Source organism: Triturus cristatus, chromosome 6 (genome assembly GCF_964204655.1).
Source record: "Triturus cristatus chromosome 6, aTriCri1.1, whole genome shotgun sequence".
In the NCBI taxonomy this organism is placed as follows: Eukaryota; Metazoa; Chordata; class Amphibia; order Caudata; family Salamandridae; genus Triturus; species Triturus cristatus.
The window spans coordinates 1549449294-1549467440 of NC_140589.1; the positions used below are offsets into that span (position 1 = coordinate 1549449294).

At 43.2% G+C, this 18147-nt stretch overlaps 1 protein-coding gene across 1 annotated transcript in view; it reads left to right on the plus strand.

Annotated features, from left to right (window-relative positions):
* LOC146821651 (uncharacterized) overlaps window positions 1–18147 on the plus strand; it is a 2850214-nt gene that overhangs the window by 1925849 nt on the left and 906218 nt on the right. Inside the window, exon 6 of the mRNA XM_085609890.1 lies at window positions 4496–4577. Coding sequence (XP_085466016.1) covers window positions 4496–4577 — 82 coding nt within the window. The remainder of the gene's footprint in view (window positions 1–4495; window positions 4578–18147) is intronic.

Consider the following 18147-nt stretch of genomic DNA (forward strand, 5'->3'; position numbering starts at 1 on the left):
CAACTGAGAGCCAGGAAGAAAAGGAAGACTCGCCTTTCCAAGGAACGCTATTCACCGGCACAATAGGAACTCACATGTGAGCGCTCACCTGTCAGTCCATCTAAACAACTTTTATTTATTTACGTAGTTTTATATAGCACTGGCAAGACCTGGGGTATCAGAGCCCTTTACATCAGTGCATCTTCAATACAAATGACAAGTAAAATCAGACATTAGGGATAACAAGAAAATAAAACAAAGATTGAACAAGGGGGAGACCGGTTCGCAGGGGAGGTATTCAGGGAGACTTAGTGGTTGAGTTCATGTCTTGACGGTGGGTGGCCATCCTGCTCGTTCAGGCGTCTGTTGATGCGGAGGTGCTTTAGTTGACTCTTGAAGCTCAAGAAGGAGCTTGAAGAACTGAATGAACTGGAAAGGAGTTCCAGATTTTAGGGAAATTGCTCAAGAAGAAGCTAGCTAGGATTTGTTGTTTGTAAACTTTGGGAGGGATAAGGAGTAAGGTATTTGAGGCCAGGTTATCTGGTTTCCCGGTGCAGAGAGTCTGAAGCTGCAGCAAGTTAATATGGAAATCTGGGCTCGTCCACTGTTCAGCACTCCATTGCTTCCTAGCCGGGGGTGCACTGTACAAATCCTCCCACATACACATCATGTACACATGCATACAGACACACACAATTTCATACTTAGATTGCCATAGATCGGACAATACACGGACACATACATTTACTTACTGACATCTGCCTCCCCAGGCCAAGACAATCACCTCCATGCATACAACACCAGATGAATGTCGCACAGATCAGACCCGTAATCACTTGCGGATCTTTACTTGGTGCTGTGGAGAGTGAAACCCCATGTTCGCTTCGCACTCGGCCCCTCTGTGCAGAAAATTAGATTTAACATCCATTCCTTCGGGCTGCCCTAGGGATATTCACTCCAAATAGGAGTATGAAGTCTTTAGTCAACATGCTTGTTTTTGCGATCCTTTCTATTTTTAGAAAGAATAGCTATATGTAACATCGCAGAGAAGTGCGCAAGCCCATTCCATCCTTGGCCTTGCGTAAACCGCTCATATTTAGGTTTTTTGCACCACTCCAGGCACTCTAAACAGCATATAATAAGTCTTAGATTTTCTTTAAAATGTCTTAGTTTTCATTTATATTAGTCCTATCTTGTTAAACAAAGGCTACAACTCCCAGAATGCACTGAGCTGCTAAATTAAAATCGAGTAATAGAAACAACTGACATGATGCACAAGCAATTTATGGCCATAAATCTACATTTATGGTTAAAAATGCCCCAATTTGTGCTTGATAGCTTTCGATGAAAGGAAACCTGCCAGGCGTAGATGGCTTTTCTACTATATAATTGTAAATTAAGCAATAGAATACCCTATAAATGTGTTGGAGAGGGAGTATGGTTTGAATTACAGTTTGTCAATACCCACAAACTTGACATTCAGACACCTCTCTCTGACACTTTCCTATCCTGGAAACAGTTCGAGATTTACCCCAGCAAATGGCTGGAGTAACCACCTCTTGCAGGTTGGGAAGGTGGACGGATCCTCCAAATTTTGTGGGTGTCTATGAAATGGTTTTCTCCACAGGGAAAAATACTTTCCACAAGGAGAAAAAAAACTAGCAAAAAAACTTGCATTTGCACATTAGGCTGCATTTTACTCAATGTGGACTTAGGTCGCGTGTGTAACTCTGCATTTCAGAAATAGGAGAAGTCACAAGGTAATACCAGAAGTTCATCTGGAAAGTTGGCAAAGGTTTTCAGGTATACTACTGGGAATTTTTATGAAGTTTCAGAAATTGTATATTTACACACTTGAGTTGGAATATGCCTGTGGTTGTAAATGTATAACTTTTCTTCGTGAATCAGCCCCAGTATATTTAGTGTAATTGGTGAGACCTGGAAACCATAGCTTAACACTATAGGTTACACAGATCGCATTTGGGGGTATTTTTGTTGAAACACATGTTTGGAAAACTCAAATTGGCAATTAAAATACATTCTGGTCTCATACTCTATAAGGTTTTTCTATATTTTGGGCACTTTGAAAAATACTTGCTGCATCTAATAGAAATGTTTAATTTGCCCTTTATTCTTCTTGGGTTTGAAATAGACTTAAATGAGCCTATGCAATGAACCCTGCTAAAGAAAGATGAAGAAAAGCTATATATCAAAAGTGATATCTGGTCAAATGAGTGCACTATTATGTAAACTCCAATGCACACTGGCTGTACCATGGCTAAAGCCTGCCTCTATACTGCACTAGGACTGCACTTCTTTATGGCCAATGCCTTTATTGAAGACAACAGATGCTATTTGAAGAATATGGTGCACAGGCTGAGCTCCATTGTTAGGTCTTGCCTACCAGACGGAGCAAGCTGTCCAGTTGCAGAAGACCTATTGTGAACCTTCAGTGAGCTTCCAGCCCACCTATTGCTTACCGTTGGTTGGTTTTATTGTCACTCATTTGCTTTCGTATATTTCATTGGCTTGCATTTCTATTTTTGTGTTTCCTTCTCCTGGAGCATAACCGCTTAATAATCCTTGTATTGTTCTAATGCTCACATTTAGATAAGTACTTTTTTAAAAATGTGTTTTTTATTTTTTCATGTGTTTTCTGAATGTCTCTTTCATGTACACTAAACTACCTGCTCGCCATGCTTTGCTGCTCCCCACATGCTGTGCTGCTCCCCGCCCCTACCAGCTAGTTTTTAAAAGCACAGCAACTGGAGTATTTTTGCTGGGATATGGATATAGAACACACTTTAAGGGTTGTTTTGGTTTATCTTCTGCATTTCACTTATTGTAAGAAAGCATAAGCTGTGGCAGCCAAAGGTTTTTACGGATCTGGGGTTAGGGCCATCTGCTACACTCAATTTTCTGCTGTCCGAAGCAGAAGGTGTTCTTATCATAACACTTCTCTTGGAGGCCCACCAATCTGCTTTCTGGGCTACTACAGAGGACCAAATGGCTGAATGCTATGTAAAGTAAATTAGGCTTTGGTAAACATTTTTGTTTACATTCTGGCACATCCTTATACTATCTAAACTATGTTCCGAGTTTCCTGAGTGAAAAATATTTGAATAATAAACCATGCCATTTATAGTGATTTAAAAAAAAAAAAATCAGTGTCTACTTTTAAGATACTGTTTCCTCCAGTATTTTGAAATGTTTTTACTTTTAGTTTTTCTAAACAATATTTTACAGACAAATATTGGCATAGGCAACAGATCGCCACTCAGATTATAAAGGCAAGACCAACTGGCTTTGCTAATGCTTGTTGAAGAATGGAACATACACGGTTTTCTTAATTGTAAAGCTAGAAACTTATAATACCACACCCTAAATTCTTTATTCCTGTATCTCCAAAAGGGCTTTGCATATGAATGTTGCAAACTGAATTAATAAATCAAACTTAAATAACATTGAGTGTACAGTATACTGTACGGTGGACTGTCAGATGCATGCCACCATGGTCCCTTTGCAACGGTGTGTACGAATTAATGTAAAACCAACTACCTTCATGTGATTAGCAACTGAATTACATTATAAAATGCATAGGTATATAACACTAGATGTACAAAGCCATTTAGCTGTCTCAAAGCATATGATTCGATAAATCGCAGGCTTTGCGAAAGCTAAATGGCTTTTTAGTTTGTGCTTAACCGAGTTTGCGATTCAGTAACAAGTTAGCAAATTGCAAAATGGGTTTAAAAAGCCATAACTAAGTGCCAATTGAACGGGACGGGTTTAAGTCTTCTCTGCTACATAGGGATTCATTATGATAAGCATCAATGTTTTGCAACTGAAAATCAGTTGCAAAATATTGAAACATTATCAACTCCCAGATAGGGTCGTTACATATTCGCAAAAGGGAAGGGGTCCTTTTGGGACCCCTTCTACTTTGGGATTGTAAAACATTTTTGGAGGGATATAGGCAGTGATCCAGCAAAACACTGCGAACTCAAATGCACTGCGTTAAAAAAAATTACTTTATTTAAATGTGATCCCAGCAGGCCACCATCCTTGAGCCACAATTTGCAACCTACCTCATGAATACTGATGCTGCAGGTCAGATTGCGATCCACTAAGTTTATGAATTTTGCAAACTGACCTATTCATCCATGCGTTAGTTCGCAAAATAATGTTCTGTTTACAAAAAGTAGGTGCGCAATTTGCGACAACGTTTTGCAAATGGAAATTTCGTACATCTGGAATTGTTATACATGAGCGTGCCCAAAACTTAATGATTATTAGTTTACTTTTTCGATATAACAGCAATTTCTTTTTTTGTGACTTCCATGCTATTTCTGAATCAGAGTCGTTTAACTATCAGTGTCTGTACCACCACCATTGTTGGCTGCTGAGACTGTTGCCGAAACAGATCGAAAAGTAGACTGTTTTAATTTCTAGTTAAAAGTTATGATATCTAGATTATTGTTTTTCTAACTGTGTGCATTGTTTTTTTTTTTTACAGATTGATCGCGTTATTTTTTGCGTCTTTTTAGACACAGACTACAAAATCTACAAGAGGAAGCTTGCTGAAACGTTCCCTCTAGGTATGTTTGATTTTATTCTCCTGTAACCAGTGACTTCTATTTCTGATGCAAATAATGCATGTGATGATGATGGTGGTTTTAATTCTCATTGTAGCTCTCTCAGGAATGCAACTAAACCAAAGAGGGACTTTTCACTCCAGGCCAATTCTTTTAACTTCAGCAATGTTCCTTCACAACAAGCGGTTTCGCAATCATCCCCTCACCTTTGTTGTTTTGTCCATCAGTGTCTCTCTTCAGCAGTGTCAGTCTTGCAGTCCCATGTTACCGGACAGACCATCAGCAGGGTGACTGCCAAAGTCCATTTCCTGAATTATAATTGGGAGCTCAAGCGCAATGCATGATTGTGATGCATTTAGAGAAAGACCTGTCTATCCACGGCTTCTCTAGTAGGGTTGGACCTTTGCTGTTTTAAGTAGCTTCTGAATCCCATGCTCATTCTATTCCAACAGTTGTGTAGAGGAAGGACGATTTTTGCTTTACGTTTTAAGTATTTGGTAGCTGTTTGGTAAAATGTAGTTGTTTTCTATATTCTTACATTTTTGCGACACATCAAATCATAAAAGGCAGTAATCTGAGGTTTGCCTCTAGAGAGCTTTTAAATGAGAACTATAGACCCAAGCTGATCCTGATGCTCCATGGGTAGTTTGGGGAATTTTTTGTCGCAAAAAAAGAACAAGCATCGGCAAAGCCAATAGGTTTTGCCTATGCAAGATTTATTGGGTTTGACAATTGTTTTACTTGTTACACAGCAGCAAAAGGTTTTAAAGTAAAAAAAAAACCACAGAGCAATATGATGCAACCAGCGTTGACTGTGTGGTTGTGGTTTTTTTTACTTGGAAAAAAAATCATTGTCAAAGCCAATAGCTCTCACATAGGGGAAACCTGTTGGCCTTGCCAACGCTTGTTGTCGACATTGTTCAGAAGTCCATCACGTGTCGGCATTTTATTTTGTCGGACTCCAGGCCCCAGGGACCTGGCCCATTTCAAAACTCGTGACAGTGTTTTGCTCGAGAAAAGCACTGTAACTTAACCATTGAGCATAGCTATAGGTCACTGGTGACATTGCGTGTAAACATATCAATAGAATTTCCTACATGCCTATATGCACATTCTCAAAAGAAAAAAGCACATATAGAGTGGGCTGAATAGTGACACCAGACAGCGTGAGGGGCGTTGGGAGGGCGACAAGCAACACAAGGAAGGAGGGTGGGGAGTGTAGGGCAACAAACAGCAGGAGGGCGGCGAGGGTTGAGAACAATGGACAGCGGGTGGTGGGTGAAAAAGAAATTGTGCTATGGCGTGGCCAACAGTGAACTTGTAATAGCTCTTTTTTCCCAATTCAAGCCATATTGCACAGCAGCTCACGCTCAACACTTTTTCTTTGAACACATACTTGATATAACTTTGAGATTAGCCGATTGATTTAGTACTATGCCATCTAATGTGGTTAAACATATGGATAAAGTGTATATAGCCTATCATTTTATCGTCAAAATTGGACGAATTTCGGTGTGCTCCAAATCATAATAATAAGAACTACCTGGGGAGAGTTGAAGCATAGCTGGTGGCTACATGTTAAATAATCCATCTTCCTACAGAGGAAAAAAACTGTTTAGGCAAGTACAACAAGGAATAGCACAGTTAAAATTAAAACTAGAAGTTTGGTCACAAACATAATATACTTTGGTATGGATGTTTCAGACAGTTTTGCCCTGTTTGTATGTGCATCTAAAACATGTACATGATGAAAGTGGTTAAAACCTGTGCTCATAGAATACAACATGAGGACCGAGAAGGAAGCTAATCAATTGTATATGACAATCAAAGAGAGTAACCCCCAAATCAGCATAATGTAGTATGAAGCATTAGAACGAATATATTAGGGAAACTGCTGCTGATAGAATAGAAGGAATTTGTCAAGTGTTCTGTGTATCTTCTACCTACAAATTTGAAGACTACCTCCTATGGTAATATTCCTCGTTCAGAATCTTGGTCTTCCTCATCACAGTCCTTAACAGATGAGGACGACTCCTTGACCATGAGACAGGTAGTTAGATTCCTCCCCTCCATATACTATGAATGCCTTTAGAATAGGCCGTTCATACACAAACTGTTCCCCATGTACTCCTAAATCCCCATGCTACTAGAAGCAAGTTGTGAAACTGCCAACCTATGATAACAGCAGACAGGGAACTGGGAGAGGAAGGTCGCTAAACTATGACAGGGAGCCCTAAACACAGAGTAATGTAGATTACCAGTAAGTAATCAGGACTTTACTTGTCTTCTTCATCAAAATCCTTAATGCTTGAGGATATACCTAGGACAGCAGTTTGTGGGCAGCCAAGTCACAATAAGTCCTTATCACTTGAGGACATAATAAGTACACTGTACTCCTGACAGGTGAGTCACATTAACACAGACCAGGCCAATGCAATACACACACAATATTTATTATTGAATAAAACGGATTCAAAGTAACACAAACATCACCAGGGAGCCTACCAGGCTGAGCAGAAGCCTGGTCAAAAAGGGTAGTGATGCTTAAAAAAGTGATAGTTGGCCTAAGTGGCAGCCCTACTAATCTACGATGGTACCACCTTATAGCTTCAGCTTGTGATGCTTGTTAGACTTGGCATCCTTGGGTGGTTGTCCCTAAATCTTTTGCCTTCACCCCTCATGTCTTGCTGAATTCGTTTTGGTTGGACTTAGGACTCTGTGCACTTTACCACTGTTAACCAGTGCAAGAGTGCTTTCTCCTATAAACATTGTAAAATTGACTTAAATCCAATTGACACATTTAATTTACTTATAATTCACTAGTTAAGTGGTGCTACATGTACCCAGGGCCTGTAAATTAAATGCTACTAGTGGGCCTGCAAAGCAAAAACAAGGAGATGATGGACGGAACGCTGAAACGTTTCAGACACTCACCTCCAGTCACAGATCTGGGTTGAATCCATCATCGTTCTTTAGCTCACTTCGCCACCCCAGTTCAGACACAGCTATAGGCAAATCAGTCTTGACCCTGTGCCTCATGGGAACAGTCCAGCCCGAACTGCCAAGCCATGTCTTCCCTGTACCAGAAACAAGCATCCTAGGACCGGTTTTGGGCTAACAGCCCTCATCAGCCAGGCTAGATTGAATTCAGTGGCAAAGTGAGCAAGGGACCCATGTCTGGGCATACCCTGCCAACTTTGGGCGAACAAAGCACTTAAGTAGTTTTTGTAAACATGTCTCAGGTCTACCATTGCAGCCTGTATGCAATTTTAAACTGTCAATTCGACTCAGCAAAAGAATTCTTTTTCAAGCCTAATGCTTCCTTTTTATGCATATAATTCACTCCTACAGTAGGCCCTACACATCCCTTGACAGGGTTGCATTGTATTTATAATGTTGAAATTGTGCTTTTGCGCTTTACATGTTCTGGTAGTGAAAAACTCTCAAATTTGTTTTTCCTTATTGTGAGGCCTACCGCTGTCACAGGATAACATAGGGTTACCGTATTTCATTAAATAAGTGATAACTTTTATTTGGGAGCAAGTAGGAATGTCATGTTTGTGTCTGAGGAATTGTAATTTAAAACCCTCTTCATCGTATTTCGAACGTAACGTTTTGCCACCACTGTGGTGGCTTCAAAGTGATGTGGAACTCTGGAAGACCCTTCCGCTGTCCCTGCTGGGCAGGGTGGCTCCTTTTAAAATGATGTCCCTGCCCCGCTTCTTGTATATTATGCTTAATTCGCCCGCTCTTGTCCCGGCAACCTACTTTGCGGCAATAGAAAGCGAGCAAAGAGCCCTACTTTGGGTAAAGGGAACCCCCTCGAATATCATTTGGCAAATTGGTGCGGGCTGGTACGATGGAGGAATTGGACTCCCAGACGTTAAAAAGATACTATTGGCCGGCGCATCTGGCTGCAATCAACCAGGGTATATACCGCCCACAAAACGACCCGAGATATCTAATGGATAGATGGCTTCTACCGGGAGGGTCGTACGCAAGAGCACTATATTCCAGACCTGCCAAGTTGAGTCTTATGGGGCCGACGGCACACTCAAATTTGGCATATAACCCATAAAAGTCTTGGATGGGATAAGAAAATCACACAATCTACCCCCCTGTGGGATTCATATTTGTTGGGCACTCGCAGAAAATCCAAGGTCTTCGATAAGTGGGATCTAATCGGGTTGTCCAGGGTAGGCGACATGTGGAAAGGGGGTAAAGTGATAGAGTTCTCCGTGCTGCAACAGGAATATGACCTGGCGTATTCAGAAATATTCAGATACTGCCAGGTGAGGCACGCCCTGTATGCACGTATCCCGTTAAGGGAAGCCCTACCCGAAGCAACACTGCTGGAGGATAGACTCCTCGACGGCTATATTGCTAATAAATCATTATCCCTCACTTACCGAAAACTACTTTACCACGCAACAGATCCCGTTATACAGCTTCGGGAGAAATGGACAGATGACCTGTTAGAGTTAGATGCAGAGGATTGAACTGAGGCCCTTGCTTCTCCAAGGGAAGTGGCAATCTCATTACGACTTAGGCTGGTACAACAACATTTTTTGCATAGAACGTAATATTCGAGGACAGCCCTGGCCCGAATGGGATATGGAGAGGACTCAAATTGTAAGAGAAACTGTGGCAAGGAGGGAACGTTCCTAGATATTCTGTGGGAATGCGATATTAGTCGTAAATACTGGACGAGTGTACTAAGATGTATGGCAGAGGCGCTGGGTCAAGAGCTGGACCTTGAGGGTAGAAGGTGTCTGCTCAATGTGTGAGGGCCGACAGACCTAAGTAGCAAAGAGAAACTATGGGTAACCTTGGGGCACATGATAGCTAAGCGAAACATTGCCAGAATGTGGGGAGCAAGAGAGGCCCCTGATTTAAAATCGGGTAAACAGGACATGGGCTGGTGCATGTTTAGAAAAAAACAGTGTATGTTTCCAAGGGGTGTCCAAAGAAATGGTCTCAAGTATGGTCTAAATGAAATATGTATTGTGGAAATATCTGTACTCTCCCCTTGTCTCCCCACCTTTCCCGTCCCCGAAGAACTTGTACAGGCTGATTAATTTGAAATTTGAGTATGTTTAAATGCGATTATTTTATGTACCATCCAAAACCCACTTATGCAGAAAGTGAATGAGTCGATGTCTTTACAACTTGTTCTTGTATAATTGCACTACTGTTTTCAATATAAAGATTTGCATACAAAAACCAAAAACCCTCAAAAGTCAAAATTCTGAAAATGGCCCTTTAAAAAGTGGATATTTTCTTGCCCTAAATATTTGGGGCCTGCTGCATGTTCCAGGGTCATATAACTAGGTGTAGTTAGAAGCTGGTCTTCGTGTATTCCTCCCAAATAGCCACACAGTAGAGGATGTGAATGTTGGCAGGATGGGCCATCCTGACTTGATGAGGGGGCAGAGTTATCAAAGACACTGCCTTAGCTCGTACACTAAGGACTTCAACCTAGCCTATTGTGCCTGCATACAGACTGCGCCCAGGGTAGGCAGGGAGGAGATTCCAGCTACTTCTGTAGGGGGAAACCCTAGAAGTGTCTTACACTTCAAAGTGGGTATCAGGGATAAGAAGAGGATCCTCAGCCCCACTCTTCTGTACACTACTGGAGCTGTGGATATTTCAGAAGAGGGCCTGCAAAGCTGTTTGCAGCTTGCCCTCTTTTCTGAGAAGGAATACTGGGCCTGCACACTTCATCCCAGGCTGAAGTGACTCCACGGGTCAGCTGACTGGCCTATATTTTGAGCTACAGTGGCACAACAAGCTCCAGAGGTTTCTCTGCAACTACCCAGCTGACCAGCCTGGACCTGTCTGGGATGCTTCGCACTACAAAGACTGCCAGTGATAACCATCAACACGAGATCTGCACTTCTTGCTACAGCATCGACAGCTCACGATGACTTTCAACCTGAAGCTCCAGCAAATAGTGGCCGCGACACCCGCCAGGATCTTTGCGCTGCAGTGATGACCATCCGGTACAACCGGCCTGCTCTTCGCACTACAGCAACGACCATCTGCTATGCTCTCCCTCTTCCTCGCGGTCTCCTTCACCTCTAGCTGAGCTCTCCGTGCTGGAATTTAGAAGACAACTTATCTGATCGCTGTGTCCCGCACACGCTCCATCGCGGTCAGCCTGAATTGTGACATACACTTGCTCTCCCTCAACAAAATATCTGTGAGTGGCTCTTTGTGCTTTTAGGCACTATACTTACCATAAATCTTTAAGATTGCATATCTCTTTTGATTTGATGTTTGTTGTTTTGACCAAATCATTTTTTACATTTCACTCTATTTTCCTAAATTGGTGTGTCAATTTTCTTGTGTAGGGTTTTTGGTTTATTCCTGTTTGGCACAAAAACAGTCAGGCTTAACTTAGAGGCAATGTAAGTATTTATGCAGCACACACACTACCCTAGGTTAATTTAGTAACCTTTTGTGGTTCACCCTGACTAAGGTTGTGACTATTGCTTGAGAAGGGCTCACACCCCTCTCACCCAACAACCCAATCTCTCACAATGCTGACTTACAGTACCAGAATTTGTAGTGGAGCCTTCTAGCCGAGAGACCATTAGGGCTGGATTTTAAGTATGGGCAAGAAAGGTCAATACATTTCATCACACTTTTAACCTCTGCCAAGCTGCTTCCTCAGGAGACAAGGTGTTCTGGAAATATCTTGGCAAAACTGTAATCTGGAGCTAAACTTGTGTCAGACTTCTGACCCAGTTTGTAGGATAACCCACACAAGAGGGACTTAAATAGCGTTCTGTGACAACCAGAGCCCCTACTTCACCAAAAGTTGGGCAGAACAAATAACAAACTTAGGCTGCCAAAAACAGAAACGAGAATCTAATGGCTTGAAGGAACCCCTTCAATACAGTTAAGACCTAATGGAGGGCAAACAAGTATCTGCAACAAGCTGTTGGTTTTTCCAAGCTCAGAGGCAGGTACACTTGGTAATTCACAGTAACCCAGCTCCTGAAAGGTATATGCAGTGGTTGCTGGAACAGGAAAGACCAAGTCTGTGATGACTAAACTCTAAACAAAAACATTTTCTTTACCCTCAGCAGACAGTTTGAATAAGTCATCTAGCTGTGGCTCAATGACCGCTTGGACAGATTTGGCTAGCAAGTCATGAGAGTCATTTGAGTGTTACTCACTTTCCACTTTTACATCCAGATGGGACGATGGTCATCTGTGACAGCATCAGAGTCCAAGAAAAGTTAGGTCGAAAAAAAATCAACTATCTGTTCCATAGTCCTAAGAGTTAGTGCAAACCACACTCTACTGTTCTTTGTCATAGACCGCATGATAATTTTTTTATTTTGAACTAGGAAGCATAGGCAATATAAATCAACACGTGGAAAGAAAAACTGGAAGCCCTTTTAAGAACCATGTCAGCAGTTTGTCAACAAAATCTGAGGGTAAAAAATCCTTAATGGCTGCGAGACCTGGCATTTTTTGGCATGGTTTTCCCTGACGTTTTGCTTTTTTACCTCCTGCTTTGACTGTGTGCTGAACTTTTTTTATGCTGGCTTTAGGGCTCTGTGCACTTTTTCACTGCCGGCAGTGCTAAAGGGCATGTGCTCTGTGTCTAAAATGTAATGGCATTTGGTTTCTCCATGAATAGCATATCTGATTTACGGATAAGTCCCTAGCACAGTGCACTACATGTGCCCAGGGCCTGTAAACCAAATGCTACTAGTGGGCCTGCAGCACTGATTGTACCACCCAAATGAGTAGCTCTTCAAAAATGTCTCAGACTTGCCACTGCAGAGCATGTTTGTGCAGTTTTAAACTGCCATTTCGACCTGACAAGTTAATCTACTTGTCAGGCCTAAACCTTCCTTTTTATTACACATAGGTCACCCCTAGAGAAGGCCCTGAACAGCCCAAGGGGCGGGTACAGGGTACTTAAAAGGAAGGACATCTACTTTTAGGTTTAGCATTTTCTAGTAGTGAAAAATTATTAAATTTGCTTTTTACTACTCTAAGGCCTATCTCTACCCTAGGTTAACATTGGAACGGCCTTGTAACATTTTACAAGTGTAACTTTCAATTGGGAAAAGATAGGAAAAGTAAGTTTGGTGTCTCTGGATTCACACTTTAAAATCAAATCTTTTAGTGAAGTTGGTTTTTAAATTGCTGGTCGGAAAATGCCACTTTTAGAAAGTTGGCATTTTCTAACTTGAACCATTCTGTGCCTTCTGCCTGTCTCTGGAATACACGTCTGAGTTTGGTGACCACTGGGCTTTGTGCATTACCTCTAGACAGTCACACACAAGGGGAGCTGCAGTGTGCCACTCACACCCAGATGGGCTTTCCTGAGCTAGAGTGAGAGGGAGGAGCTGACAGTTGCACATGAATAGGGCTGTACCTGTCCCCACACAAAGGGTTGCATACTCCCCCTGTAGTGCGTCTGAAGCCAGGGCAGGAAAGGGCAGGGTTTTGTGCACTACAAAGACCTTTCTTTGAAGTCTCCCTAATTCAAAGGTTAAAATGTATATATGTACTGGACCTCTGACACCATATACTCAGAATACTTCTGGAACTGAGGACATTTACCAGGGAGAAGAGCTGTTGTGCTGCCAGGTGGGACTGACCCTTTGCTGCTTGCTTTGCTGTGTAGGCCTGCTGCCTGCTGCCTGTGAGTGAGAGGATTGGACTTGACTGTCAACATCCTGCATCTCTAAAGGGTCTCCAAGGGCTTGTTGAGCTTGCCTCCTGTTTCTGAAGTCTCAGGGAAGTCAAAGACTTCACCTGCATCTTGCTACCAGCACCTGGGCTCCTCTGATGTGAGTCCTGTTCCTCCAAGTGGTGCTAAGTCCTGGGCCCTTGGAAGTGAGTGTTTGGTGCTGCAACCCAAGAAACAAATGCATTGGTACCGAAGCATTTACCTGCAATACAACGCACTGCCGTTGCCTGCAACGAAGCTGTGGACACCACTCGCCAACTGCACAATGCAACAACCAGGACTTACAACGCAGCCCCAACTTTGCCGACGCAGAGCCCCAACTTTGCCGATGCAGAGCCCCCACATTACCGCTGCTTCACAAGTCTTGGAAATCGCATCGCTGATGTCTGCTAAGCAGCTTTGTGAAAACGCATCGCCTACAGCCCAGCGGTTTGACATCGAGAAATATGTTCGATGCACAGAGCTCTTGATATCGACGCATCAACGTCTTTGCCCGAATTTGGAATCCCCTCCTTTGTTCAATGTATCATCCCAGAGCATTGACACATCCAAGGTACTGTCTGTGTGACTCCTGAATCCAGCGTGCACTCCATCACGGTCGAACTGAGCTTTTAGATTTGCCCCGATCAAACGCTACCAGATAGCCTTAGTTGGAACTATTGATTTCTAAGCACTGCATTTTGATTTAATCTTGCAAAATTAGTATCTTGACTTGTGTATGTTGGAGGTTTATTGTTTTGGTCTTATTTTAGTTAGATAAATATTGGATATATTTCTAAACTGGTGTGGAGTACTTATGAGTTGTTTTCACTGTGTTACTGTGTGTGTTTCCTCTTTGTCCAGGTTCTCATAATCATCCTTGAAATCTGGATCCATTGGAGAAACTTAAACCTATCTTGCACTTGAAGCACATGGTCCATGATATACTGCAGCTCTTCCTTAAAGAGTTAAGCTTTGAGGCTCCTGGTCCAGAAATGCGTAAGGAGATCTGGTGTGTCACTCTGTCAATGTATTTGTGCCCTTCCATAACACCCAGCTGCATCAACATTTCCCACTACAGCAAGCACACTCACAAATATTACTTTCTGTCAATTCCAGGAGGTGTTGCTCCAGCAACTTGCAAAACTGCTGTCTTGGTAGGCCTTGCCTAGTGATCCATAGGGTGGACAAGCCACATACCTGCCCCAACCAAGACTGAATCCCCAAGGCAATGCTTCCAGGAAAAATCAGTGCTGACCATGATTCCACTACAGCACACCCAGTTGGGGAACTTAGACCTGTCTTGTGCCTGAAGAATATGGTCCATGACATCCAGCAGGTCATCGTGGAAAAGTTAAGGTTTGAGGCCAATGGTCCGAGGATGTGTAAGGAGATGTGGCATCCTGCTGTTTCTCAATGCATTTGTGCCCATCCGCAATACCCAGCTGCATCAACATTTCCCGCTACAGCACACACAGTTAAAAAGATAACTGCCTGGCAATTCCAGAAAGTGTTGCTCCAAAAACTCACTAAAATGCTGTGATATTAGGCCTAGCCTTGTGATCCAGAGTGGACAAGCCACAAATCTGCCCCGCCCAAGACTGAATCCCCCTCAAGGCAGGGCTTCTTGGGAAAGACTGCACTGAGCATGACTTCACTACAGCACATCTTAAAGCTATGAAACCAACATAAACAGATATGAGCAACACACAGCAGTCCACAAAAGATGTAAAAAGGCACTTACTAGGCATTGGAAAAACAACCACATTGTAGGAATGAGTAAAGCTGATCTCCTGAGGGAGACAGGAAAACATGTTCTGCTTCTGATATCGTGGGAATTTATGTTCCTGTCTTGTGGGTGAGCCCTCACCTTTAGGCAATACGAATGTGATAGGTAAGATAAGAAGATGTCAAACAGCCAGTGTAAGTGTAGGTCAAAGTGCAGGTCAAGCTATATAGGATGCATGTATAGACATTCTGTTGTTTCTTATAGTGCTCTGAACATAAATGGATCTGTATTTATTAGTGACATTTTTACTGTGTGATTGATTTGCTGTGGAACATTTTGATTAAAATAAAGTTAATTAAATCAAATATCAGCAAGAGACAATCTTGTGGTTGTCAGCACCATTTTTACCTCTCAAACGATTTAAGAACACGACTGCCTTGGGTGTTGAACAAGACAGAGAAAAGGATATTGTTGATGCTCCAGTTAGACAATTAGGAGGGTTGAGGCATTGGGTCAGGGCTGTTTGAGTCTTCATAAGACTAAACTCAATACCATAAAATGAAGCCTCCACAAGACAAGAATGCTAGTCAAAACCATAGAGGTTTATTCAAAATAAGTTCGTTACAGACTGCAAAAAGTTGTTAGTTAAATTATGGGAAATGAGCAATCATAATAGGTCAAAATCAAATAATGCCAGAGAATCAACATAGTCAATCTGTAAAGCAAGTGGCATCCAGAGCCAAAATATAGTTAAGAGGACCGACAAAGAGTCTGCCTCCAAAGAGTGCATCAGAAAGACTGACACATATTCCAAAAAGGTAATTTTGATAGAATTTAGACAGAAAAAGCTGCACACTCAGTATAGTGTGTTATGACATAATAGGGCTTGATTAGCAAATATACATTCACATAAACCAATCACTTTTCAAATTGACAACATACAAATAAGCTATATCTAGTAACACCTACTGTGCTTCATATTAATAAAGAGGTGTGCATAGGAAACTAAGGAGATGACATGTAATTTCCGTAATATTTAGTTACAATTGACGGTTCATAAAATAAGTCCCTAGAAAGGGCTGGAGCAAAGGACCTTGAATGTTAGAAAGACAGGTACCTCATTAACATGACTTCCTTGGAGGAAGTCACATTAATACAATTACAGGAATGTAATGAACAACACCTTGAATTTGGCTTTTAATTTGTTAATTTTCTGAAATGAAAAGTACACAGAAAAACACGTGCACATGGAAAATGCTCGTTCATATAAAATAAAAGTGTCCTTTCTTTCTGCAAATGCAAACTGAATGTCAGCACAAGCTGGTGAAGTCCTAGTCAGGCTAATTTAAGCACATCAAAATTAAGTGTTATTTTCTTCTTATTAAAAATGCTCCCACAATATCAATGCAGTGGCTAAATTGCCTAAAGTGTAACCAGGAAGCCTGGTCTTCGTATCCCTGCTTCCCCATTTGACCAGATAGTGTGATCTTAGTCAAATCACTATACTTTGTTTCGCGGCAAACCAACATGGCCGCTTCCTAGGGCTGCTCCGAAGCCCTCCCTTCCTACCTCATTCATCCGCCGCATAAATCCGTACTAAAGGTGTGAATTCCGAAACCGGAGTGAGAGCGGTGCCCGACAACGCGGCCCTGGGCAAAATCGGAGGTATTGGGCCAAAGTTATCTTTGTCCGCGCCTCGGGCCTGTGACGGGGAAAGCCGGGGCCTCAGGTGATAGTGCCAGCCGTGGGAGACGTCGGGTGCGTTGGCGTGCCCCCCTCCCCCACCCTTGGGGGGCCGAAGATTGAAAACGCGAGGCTCAGGAGACGCCTTTAAACACCCCCGGGGGCCGTAACGCTGCAGCCCCATGCTCTGGACTGAGGACTGCAGCCCCTGAGCGAGGTCTATCGCAAAGGAGCCGGGCCTCAGGCACCTGCGCAGCGAGCCCTGGGCGGCCGCCAGCGACACAGGGACGGACCCTGCAGCCCCGCTGGTGCGGACTCACCGGTGACTGGAGCCGTGATCTACACCGCTTGAGGTCCTTGATCAACACGGACTATCTCCCAGCAAATGTGACGGACTGAGCGGTGCCCATGCGAACATGCCCCCATCTTCTCCTTGACTTTGTGCCACTGTTCATTTGGGACAGTGCCTGGAGCCTTCTGGTGCAGTGCGCGGTGGCCTGACACGGCCGCACCTACTGCAGTAAAGATCCCACAGGGCCGGCGAGACTCCACTGTGCAGACTTCCAGGTGAGCCGCAAGCTATAGAATGCCCGGGAGTCGCCCGAAGCCGGGTCCCCCCCCCCCCGTCCAATACTAGCCCGACTGCTCAACTATAGAGATAGGGACACAATCCTACAAGCAGCGAGGGTCGCTCCTCCGATCCACCTAGACAACGCAGAAATTACTTTCTTCCACGACTTCACCCGGGCAGTGCAGATGCGGCGACGCTCCTTACTTGATGATAAGCGCAGGTTGAGGGAAAAAGGTCTCGAATACGCCATGCTCTTCCCTGCGTGTTTGAGAGTTAAAATTGAAGGGAACACCCGCTTCTTTGACCTACCAGAGGTGGCATCTGACTGGCTGGACAGCCTTAGAACCTCACCGGAAAAGCACTCCACCGACCATTGAATATTACGACGAACTCTCATGGAAAGGCCTTTGATGACTTTGAACAATTTGCTTTCTCCGTCAATAGAACACAGGCCACCAATATTTTGCCCATGCTGGAATCGAACTTTATGCCGAAGTATTGGAAACTTTCATACTTGGTGGCCTGGATATCCAACATGTACTACACCGGTAACCTGTAATGGTTGGAAGGGGGGCCAACAGGGCTCTAAGGCCTCCCCCCATGTTCTTCTTTCAGTAGAATAGTTGGGCGACAGGCACTCTGCATTTAAGAATCATGGGCAGTTCTGAGCCCGGAGTGCAGGGAAGCAGGGTGGGGGGATGTTTGGAGGGATTGTTGTTTATTTTGTTTGTTGTTTTTTTGCACTATCTCGATGGTACAATGCATAAACGTAACCCCACTTGTGGGGACCTGTCTAACTACCAATGGGAGTACAGTGTAACAAGGAAGTCAAAATCTTAAGTTGGAATGTTAACGGATTGGGGAACAAGATCAAGAGAAGACAAGAGAAGAG